General features: G+C 58.3%; 1 protein-coding gene across 1 annotated transcript in view; it reads left to right on the top strand.

The window, feature by feature from the left end:
- Positions 1-1,770: 1,770 nt before the first annotated feature.
- The window catches only part of CCDC12 (coiled-coil domain containing 12), a gene marked incomplete at its 3' end in the record, with an annotated part of 51,892 nt that continues 43,441 nt past the window's right edge, over positions 1,771-10,221 (top strand). Inside the window, 1 exon segment of the mRNA XM_014585210.2 lies at positions 1,771-1,921. Within this exon segment, the coding sequence (XP_014440696.1) occupies positions 1,826-1,921 (96 nt within the window).

Below are 10,221 nucleotides of genomic sequence, written 5' to 3'. Positions count from 1 at the left end.
CCCCCCCCCCGCCGGGCCGCGCCCCCACCAGTGCCGTTGGAGAGGCCAGTCCGAGCCATCTGACCAGGTTGGGGGTCGGGGATTCCAGATTTGTCCTGGGTCTGGATCCGCCCCGGACGCGGCCCGCCTCTGGAATTGCTGCCCCTCTGGAAGCGAGCAGCACGCATGGGCGTGGCCGGGGCCCCTCCATAAGTAGTAACAAGCACCGCTGTGGCCACCACCTGTAGCACTTCCCGCGCACCAGGTGCTGTTCTCAGCACTACTGACCCAAACGCGCCTTGCTCGCCCGCGGAGCGGGGTGGCGGGTGGGGAGCCTGAGAATAGCTGTACAAGCCTGAATTACCTCCTGAGAGCAGCGTCCTCTGACCTCGGGCAGATCCCAGGGATGGCCAGACAATTCCCACGGGTTCCCTTTCCAGGAAGCCTTCCCAGATGCTCCGTGAAGGCGACCTCCCCTCCAGGGTCCAGCCGGATGTTTCACATCTTTTGTTTCTTTGACCTAAAAGGGTGGACGCCTGGTGCCTTTGTTTTACAGATGGAGAAACTGAGGCCCAGACATGCCAAATGAGGACCACTGGGAAGTCAGGGCAGCAGGGATGGGGACCTAGGCCTGATTGGCCCTGCAGGGGGGGGGGCTACTACCGCCATCTCTGCGGTGCCCCTTTCCCTGTGTCTAGCCTGCCTATGAGTTGTGGGTCCCCTGAGGAGCAGGGGTCGGGCTCTTTGTCGCTCGGGCTGTGGGGTCCCAGAGAGGCGCTGTGGTCCTAGGAGTAGACCAGTTTGGAGATCCCTAGACGCTGAGTGAGGAAGAGCAGGAGACCCTGTCCCCATGGCGTCCTGTTCTGTCCTCCTGGCTTCTTGGTCTGGCTTTTTTTCCTGTCTCATCCTTACTACTGCTGAGCAGACATTTGCTGCACACCTACAACCTTGTGGCAGGCTCTGGCAGGGCATCCCACCCACTATGGGGGAGAGGTTCTGGAAGCCCACGTTGTTGAGGGGGGCTCTGGAGAGAGTCGGGAAGAAAGGAATGGGCGTCCACCTGCTGCCAACCCTGGAAGGGAGGCCCCAGGTAGGAAACAGCCTTGCTAAGAAGCTCCCTCCCCTGGAGGGAGGGGGGGAGGCCTAGCTTTCTATGCCTAGGTTGGGGGTCATGGCTTTGGGGATCCCGCATGCTGTCATCAGGAAAGAAGACTCTAGCAGCGCCTCTGGCCACTTGTTGCAGTGGGGACCACATCAACTCTTCACGAGCTAGAAGTTTGCTTTTCTCCAAGGAAAGTAGCGTGACCCTGGTGACTGGGTCCCACACTGCGCGGCTCGGTCTGAGTGGAGAGGGGACACGGAGGGACTTGGGGCACTTGGTCTGTGGAGTGCAGGGCACCACTGACGGCTGTGGCGGCGTCATATTAGAGTAAGATCGGAGTGGAGGAGAGTCGGGAAGAGACAGAGCCTCAAAGACTCAGGATAAGGTCAGAGCATCGCCTAGGGCCAGCAAGGAGTGAGCTGGGGTTAGTGCTTAGGGAAACCAGAGCGATCGACGCACTCTGTTCTCCGTCTCTCAGGTCTGATTCCACTCACTTGCTGCTTTCTCACTGATTAGCGTTGGACAAGTCGAGCCTTAGCACCAGTTTTTTTTCTTTTTTGCGGGCTCCTCAGCAGCTTGGCGGGTTGCTGGGGCAGAAAAGGGCGGGTCCTCTTAAGCAACTCAGCACTGATTGGCTGTCGGGACTTCCGGCTCTCCCATTCTCTTCCTTGGATTGGCGGGAGAGACACTCATCCACTTACTTTGGGCCTGCGCGATGCAGGCCGAGAGAAAAGGAGGGGCAAGATGGCGGCGGCTGCGGCCGGTGTGGGCAGGCTAGAGGAGGAGGCCCTGCGTCGAAAGGAACGACTAAAGGCCCTGCGGGAGAAAACAGGGCGCAAGGTGAGAAGTGCGGAGCGAGAGCTGCAGCCGAAGCAGCCAGCGTTTGGAGTTCCGAGCCGGCGGGAAGGAGGGAGACTGGTGAAAGACTGGCGTGGGCGTTGCGCATGCGCGGGCGGCTAGCGCATGCGCGAGGAGACTTCGCCCGCCCACGCCGCGGGGGTGATACCTGGACTTGCACTGGTGCGCGGAGGCCGGGGGCGGGGCGGCGGCCCTTGGCTCGAGCTTGTGGGTTACTACTGTAGAAGTCCAGGCCAGTTCTATTAATAGTTTCGGGCGTTTGTTGGGTTCAGCGTGGTTTGTTCCGTTTCTCCGTGGCCAGGCCGGGCTTTTCCTCCCTACCATAGATTTCCTGAGTCTGGCAGACCCTCTGTGTTGCAGCACGCCTTGGTCAGGGCAGTCACTGACCGCGCTGGGCACTCAGTCCAGAGTCTGGACTCTGCAAACCCCGAAGATCCATGTTTAAGTCAGGGGAAGAGAGGAGGGCGCTTAGCACTTTCCTAGGCTGCTGCTTCGGGAATGGACCTCACTAGTCCTGTTAGTCGTCAAATTCGGAAGCGCTTTCCCTTGCTTGTGTTTGACACTCTAATGGGCATTCTATTTCTATTTTTTTTCTTTTTTGGAGAGGTTTTTGCTATAGGGCGTGTGCACTCGCCAGACAGAGAGATAGAAAGCGAGAAATCACCCCCCAGGGGGGATGGCCACGCCACAATCCCTTCTCCATTCTCCTCTCAGGATCTTGGGTATGCACGCACACGTGCCTGGCGTGAGTTTAAGCCACCGGGTCCGGGATGCGAACCGCGGTCAACTACGTGGGAGTCCAGCGACATAGCCATTATGCCAACTGCTGGTCCCTAACTTTTCATCTTTCTGACGCACTGGGAAGGAAGGAGAACTCAGAAGTTCACTGGGAGCCTGAAAACTCTAGCCCTGGCGGCTGTGGGGTTAGGACAGATTGCTTCATCTTCCTGAGCACGGTTTCTTCACCCTGTCAGTGCCGGATCAGGGCCCTAGGGACCACGGAGGGCTGAAATGGTTGGTTATGTTGTTGGATGGGTGAAAACTGTATCCTCCTCTCTTCGGTATACAAATATTAAATACCTGTACCTGCCAGAGGTGGAGGAAATAGGAAACCCACTTTGCAACTTTTGGACAAAAGGCTGAACAACGTGGTCCCTGTTTCCCTCTCTGCCTGTCTGGTAGGCTGCGGGAGCGGGAAAGCGGAAGTAATAGAGTAAGGCAGATTGGCTTCTGCTTTTGCGGGCAGCCTTTCAGACCCGTCCGTTATCTTCCAAACCGCCTGGCCCAGGGAATCCTAAGCCTCAGCCTTTCAGACCTTGGCTTGTCTGCTTGAGTTGTTTGCTTGGATTTAGGGCCCAGATTGGTGGGGCTGGGTTTGAGGTCAGAACACAAGGGGCAGGATAGCGTTCTCATAGCACATCGCCTGGGGAAGGGTGTGTCAGGCCATCAGGAGAGCTGGCTTTGTTTTTTAATTGCCACAGAGCATGTGTGCTCCCCAGAGAAAGACAGTGTGAGAGAGAGAGGGAGAGAGGGAGAGAGATAGGGAGATGGAGCAAGCACTCTTCAGTGGGGTGTGGTCCTGCCCCAATCCCTTTTCTTCCATTTCTCTATCCTCTCAGGATTTTGGGTGCACCTGCATGTAGGCCCAGTGTGTTTTTCAAGCCACCGGGACAGGGATTTGAACTGTGGTTGACCATATGGGATCCAGCTCTCTTAACCATCAGCTACAGGACCTGCCTGAGTGCTGACTTTTAAAGAGCGATTTTCAGCTAGGTGACATGGTGGTTAAGGCAGCTGGATCCTACAGTGTGATCAAGTCCCTGACCCAGCAGCGTGAAAAACACGCTGGGCTGGTGCGTACATGCCCGAAATCCCCCAAGGAGAAATTGAGATGGGATTATGGCATGGCCGTGCCCTCGGGGAATTGCTCTCTCTCTCGCACGCGCTCTCTCGCTCTCACTCTCTCTCTCTTTCTCTGGCAGGCACACACGCCCCTATAGCAAAATTTAAAAAAAAAAAAGCCTTGGAATGACTTTTCCAGTCTACAGTTGTTTCTGGGGAGGAGGCGTGGACTGTCTGCTGCCCTCGGAAAAGCCCCCTCAGGAGTCTGTTCCTTTGGGGGGGAGGTGGCTCCACACTTTTCAGTTCTCTGACAGACAAAACTCCAGGGTTAAGCACTTTGTAAGTTGTCACCTCCCGAGGACAGTGCCCACACGGTGGCCCCTTGCTGGCCCCCAGCACTCAGTCTCAGGTCCCTCCGTGAGTTCTTCCTGCGTGGTTTTGCTGGAGGCCTCTGGATTTCAGGCCTGGGTTTGGTTTTCTCTTCCTTCCCAGTTGACGGTCAGTTCGTGCGTTGGTGATACCGTGGACAAGTCACAGTCCTGAGACTACGGCAGCTGGAGAGACAAGCCGGGGTGCAGCGTCCCGGGCAGTGGTCAGCGTGCCGCTCCATCGTAGTCACGCTCTGTAGCTTCACCACACTCCTTGGGCAGTCCCCTCACACACATACGGGGCAAGGCAGGAGGTTGGGGGCAGGAGAGATTCCAGCCTGTGCGAGACCCCTGGGGAAGGGGGTGTCTGTACAGGGAAGACACAGCCTCCCGAAGCAGTGTCCTGGGGGTCAGGCTGCCGCGGTTGGCAGGTGGAGACACTTCATCGGACCTAAACCTACTGCTGGGATTCCTTTCCTGGGAGAGCCAGTGGGGTCTGGGGAGGCTTCAGGCTGCAGCATGGAGTGGGGGGTGGAGAGGGGTGCTGAGGTAGCTGGAAAGGAGAGTGTCGAACCACCGGGACAGGGACTCGAACCGTGTTTAACCTGAGCAGTTCAGAGGCGGGAACATTCAGGGCCACAGAGGTGACAATGGGGGTGTTCCAGAGCATTTGACAGCAGGTATTTGGCAGCGAGTGGGGACAGGGTATGGACTGGAAGGAGCCAGGTCCCAGCTGGGCGGGCAGCCAGCCCGGGCACACTTTAGTGTTGTATTTGAACCTCTTTTCTTGATGTCCAGCCAGAAGTGAACAGTTCAAGGCTGTGCGGATGAGCCTCTGTGGCGTCTGTCCGGTGCTGTCCGGCAGGCCAGCATGAGGCCACGTTGTCCTCCTTTGACCTCCCCCTTCCTCAGCAGCCAGACGGAGGCTCTCTGAAGGTGACTGGCTTGGCAGAACAACTGGCCCAGCTGACGGCTCTGCTGAGCCTTGATCTGAGCTGGGCTGTCCCTTGATGCCCTGAGACGGAGGGACGCTGGCTGGCTCATCAGCCCCTAGAGCCAAGGTCTGTCAGTTACAAGTCCCGCAGAGGTTCTGGGTTCTGCCCGGAACTGACTAGAGCAGCACCAGCTGGACTGTGCAGGGATGGCCAGTAAGATCTGCTCAGGCTGGGCCGTGGCTGCTAGCCACGTGTGGCTTTGGGGCCCTTGAAACATGGCCGATAGGACACCTCACTTAGCTTTAAATAGTCACAGTCGCCGCATGACGACCCTCTGGACGGTGCGTCTCCGGAGGAGCTGCTCCCTCTGGCCCGACATGTGAGAGATCGTGTCGCCCCGAACTCCCTGTTAGAACCAAGTGGGAGAGGGCGGTGGAAACCTCGAGACTGTCAGACCCGCCTTGGGAGCCTTGGACAGCGGGCTTGGAAGGTGGCTGGCGTCTCTGGCAGGCTCCTTTCCTGGGCTTCTGTGTGCACCTTGTGGAGCAAGTGCTGAGCACTCGGGGCGTCTAGCTGCAGCCCACGCTCAGGAAGCAGGCAGCGTGGAGCGTAGGAGCAGGGCCGAGGTGGAGGGCACGCATGCCCTGGTAATTTCTGACTGGCCATTGTTAGGGGAGGGAGAAAGGGGCCAGCCAATAGTGTGGCAGTTACGGCATCTGGATACCACGTGGCCTACTGCAGTTGGAGTCCTGGACCCAGCAGCTCGAAAAACACACTGTGTGTGTGCGTGACATCCTGAAAGGAGGGAGAAATGGAGGGGAAGGAATTACAGCATAACCGTTACCCTTGGAGGTACTTTTTCACTTTCTGTTCTCTGTCCATCGCTCTCCTGTGAGCACATGCACCCTCTTGCAAAAAAAATTCTTTTAGCTTTTTGCCATAGGGCACATGCGGTTTCCAGAGAGAGACAGGGAGGAAATGAGAGAGAACGTGAGAAATCACCCACCGTGGATGGCCACCCTGCTGTCCCTTCTCCAATCTCCTGGGAGTTTTAGGCATGCACACACATACAGCTAGTGTGGTTTTCAAGCCGCCTGGTTTGGGACTGCACTGCGGGCGGCCATGTGGGAGTCCAGCATCTTAACCACCACGCCACCTGCTGGTTCCTCTTGCAAAATTGTGAGAAAAAGGAGAGACCAGCAGGTGGCGGGGTGGTTAAGGGTGCTGGACTCCCACATGGCTGACCATGGTTTGAGTCCCAGACCTGGTGGCTTGCCTTCTCTCTCTCGGTCAAATTAAAATAAATAAAGTTAAGATAGAAAATTCAAAAAAGAGATTGTGAGAAAAAGAAAACAAAAGGGAAGAGGGGGACCGCTGTGTGTTGGGGAGGGACAGAGGCGGGAGGAGAGCCTGGCATGCTAGGCAGGACTCGCCCACCTCCCACCTGTGCCGCAGGAAGTCGCTCCGCCCCACCCCGCCCCCCGCGGCCACATCTCCATGCTAAGCAGCCCGGTCGCCAGGTCAGCTGAGGGGTCACTCCCTCCTGTGTGGACAGCTTCTGTAGAGCAGCAGTCTCGGATCTGCACAGCCATTTGTGACAGGACCTCGGATCGCCCCACTTGTTATCCCCCCAACCACTGGGGTAGGAGTTGGATTGTCCCAAACCAAGACACCCAGGGCTGAAGGAACCTCCTGCAGTGACACTCTGGGTTGTCGCTGACCCTAGATTGTCCCCTAGGCCCTGGCCTCGTATCCCTCCGTACCCTTCGGGAATAAGCAGATTGCTCGGGTGCCTGCGCGAGGCAAGCCGCAGCGGGGGACAGGCCGCTGGAGTGGCGGGAGCAGCGTGGAGCGGCATGGAGAGCCCTGTGCCCTGCCGTTGTGTCCATCACCGGCTGAGGTCTGCATGGAGCTCCCACCTGCTTCATGCCGACACTCAAAGCTTCCAGTTGTGGAGCTGTTTGGATCTCAGATTTTTGGATTAGGGAGGCTGAACCTGTATAGAGAATTGCATGTAGAACTGAAATGCAGCTCATGTTCTTGTTTCTGGGAAGGCATTTCATTTTGAAGTACTGAGGATCACCTTCCCCTCAACCCACATGCCCACACCCACCTCCAATGCACGCGTGACAGTACTCACCCCACGTCCACACCTGCTTGCACTCCCCAGCCCCGCACGCGTCCTACACTCTCCGCACGCACAGTCTGCTAGCCTTCACCTTTCGCCCCACTCACACACCCTGAGCAACTGGAGGGACTCGGTGCTCAGCCAGTGTTGGGAGACCCGGGAGACCCTGGCAGAGGCCTGCCCTTCCTGCAGAGCCATCGGTCTGTCCCAGTGCCCAGGCACTCTGGCAGTGTGCTCAGTGTGCTGGAGGGAGGCAACAGCGACATTCTTTTTTTTTCTTTTTTTGGAGAGGTTTTTGCTATAGGGCGCGTGCGCTCGCCAGAAAGACAGACAGAAAGCGAGAAATCACCCCCGGGGGGATGGCCACGCCACAATCCCTTCTCCTCCATTCTCCTCTCGGGGTCTTGGGCACGCACGCACACGCACCTGGCGTGAGTTTAAGCCACCGGGTCTGGGACTCGAACCGCGGTCAGCTACATGGGAGTCCAGCGACATAGCCATTATGCTAACAGTTTTGGCCCCAACAACAGCTACGTTCTTGAAAGAATTCCCAGGAGGGAAAACGGTTGCTGTGGTGAGGACTCCGGGGAGTACAGTCCACACCTCAGGGCTGTTTGATCCGGAGCTCTGAAGAGCTGCTGTGTCCAGGGCCGACAGGAGAGTCCGGCGCAGAAATGCTGTCCTCCAGGACGGCTCACGCCCCACCCCACTGTTTCAGGGACGAGGCACCCCTGGGCTTCTTGCAGGGTAATGTGAACCCAGAAGAAAAGCACCTGTGTTTGGTGCCTGGGGAGAGCTGGCTCTCCCAGCCGGGGCCTGGAGTCCACTCAGGCGGGCTCTGTCCAGGCAGGGCCAGGAGTGGGCGTGGGCCCAAGTGCAGGCTGTCCGGGGCTGTCGCTGTCACGGTGAATCTGTGTGCACAGGGCCTGCCGGAAGGTCAGCCAGGCTGGGCCCAGCAGGCAGGCCGGCCCCCCGCCACCTTCTGAGACAGCGCTGTGGCTGCTGTGGGGAGGGCACCTCGGGGTGGGGCCAACACTTGCACGCCGAGGGCTGCATGGAGGAAACGGCTTCTGAACCCAGTGTGGACACATGTACCCGCCTTAGCTCATTGACTGACTTGTGGGCCCTGTGCCCACGTGGGCCCAGGCCACAGAACTCGTGATGGAGCTGGACCTCGCTGAGGCACCAGGAAGACACTTGAGGGGATTGAGCGGAGGGCACGGAGGGGTGAGAGCTGTCCGGAGGAATGGACAAGGAGAAGGGGTTTGGGGCAGGGCAGAGCAGGCAAGGGTCTAAATGTGGGAAGAGCCTCTGCAGAGGGCCCCCAGCTCTCTGCGCCCCTCACCCTGGCTAGCCTTTTCTGATTGGATCGTGTTCCCTGCCTGTGGCTCTGCCCTTCTCCACGGTGGTCAGCTTCCAGGCAAGGCCTGGGGCTTCCGGATCCAGACACCGGTGGTCGCCCTGAGGGCAGGCTGGGGTGCTGACACGCGGTTGTGCCGTATGACCCTGTTTGGAGATGGAGGACGTGATTTGGCCGGTCGCGGTCGCGTTTTGCAGCCTCGCCCTGCAGACACCAGCGAGAGTGCTGGGCCCCAGCTGAGCAGGGACTCGCCCTGAGTTGGCCGTAGTGCCGAGCCGTCACGTCACGGATGTCCCCTCAATGCCGCTCCGGAACCACAGCCCTAAGAAGCTAAAGAACTCACCAGAGCTCCCGCAGCCTGTCAGAGCCGGGGTTAATGCCCCGGAGGCACTGCTTTCTCAGTTTCAGCCGAGCACATGGGTCAAAAATAAAACAAGTGCCTCACTGCCAAAGGAAGTGTGTAGGTGAGGCTGTGGGACCTTGTCTAAGCAGCATTTTCTCTGCACATAAACATGCCGGTTCTGGCTTGCAGTGTAAATCTGGGTTTCGTTGGGTTTTCACTTGCAGATCACACCAGAGAGGCGACGGCTGTTTTGCCTTTGCTTCTCAGATTGTGACACTCCGAGAAGCAGCTGATCGGAGGTTAAAATAGCTTCTAGTCTCTTAGGAGCTTCAGCACATTTTGTTGCTCTGTGAACGTCTGACTTGCCAGAGTTTGTAAAGAATTTTGCTTTTGAAACTTGGTGCCCGGTGGCGGGGATGGAAAACAGTCGGGGCTGTTCCGCAGGCCAGCTCAGGACAGGGCTGAGAGGCCTCACAGACCCGCGTGGCCTGGGGATGGGCAACATGTAGCACCCACCTGGTCAGAATCTACCGGGGGAGACTGGGAACCCGAATGTGCAGAGAGCCTGCCCATGCCCAGGTCATAAGGGCCCCAGCGGGAGCCTCTGGGCGGTGTCCACAGCCTGAGTTCCCAAGTCGTCCCAGTGCTGCCCAGTGCCTGACGTGGGGGCAGGCTTCCCGTAGGCCTTGGGGGAGGAAGAGCCTGCCCACCCACGTGTTCCCAGCATGCCTTGCAGCAGCAAGGGGACTCTGGTCCTGCCCGTCTGGTACACCCTGAGACTCACAGCGGTGTGTGGTGACCCGGGATGGGCAGGAAGGCACCTCCTCTCTGGCAGCAACGGCAGGCAGAATGAGTCAGGGTGGCCCCAGGGCTCGGGGCAGCTGCGGTGTCCTCACGCTGCTGCTCCTTCCTGCGAAATGTTGGCCCTCTGTCTTGCTCTGAACCTCCAAGGCCGAGCGCACTCTTTTTTTTTTTTAGGTTTTTGCCATACTGCACTCCCTTTTCCATTCTCTTCTCAGGATCTTGGGCTTGCGTGCAAATCCACCAGGTGTGATTTTCAAGCTGTTGGGTCCCGGACTCAGACCGCAGTCGGCCATGTGGGAGTACCTTACCCACTACGCCCCTGTCGGCCCCATCTCTGTCTGTAAAGCTTGTTTATTTCTTTCATGAGGGAGACAGAGACAGCACCCAACGGGGTCTCGACACCACAGTCCACCTCCAGCCATGGCCCGGCCCGGTCACAGGCACGTGGGTGCTCGGTGTGCTCAGGGACGTCTCGGACTCGAGAGACCGCAATAGCGCGTTC

Source organism: Tupaia chinensis, unplaced genomic scaffold, assembly GCF_000334495.1.
Source record: "Tupaia chinensis unplaced genomic scaffold, TupChi_1.0 Scaffold149184_1, whole genome shotgun sequence".
In the NCBI taxonomy this organism is placed as follows: domain Eukaryota; kingdom Metazoa; phylum Chordata; class Mammalia; order Scandentia; family Tupaiidae; genus Tupaia; species Tupaia belangeri.
Note: the sequence above shows the minus strand (reverse complement) of the source record. Positions and strands in the feature narration are given on the sequence as shown.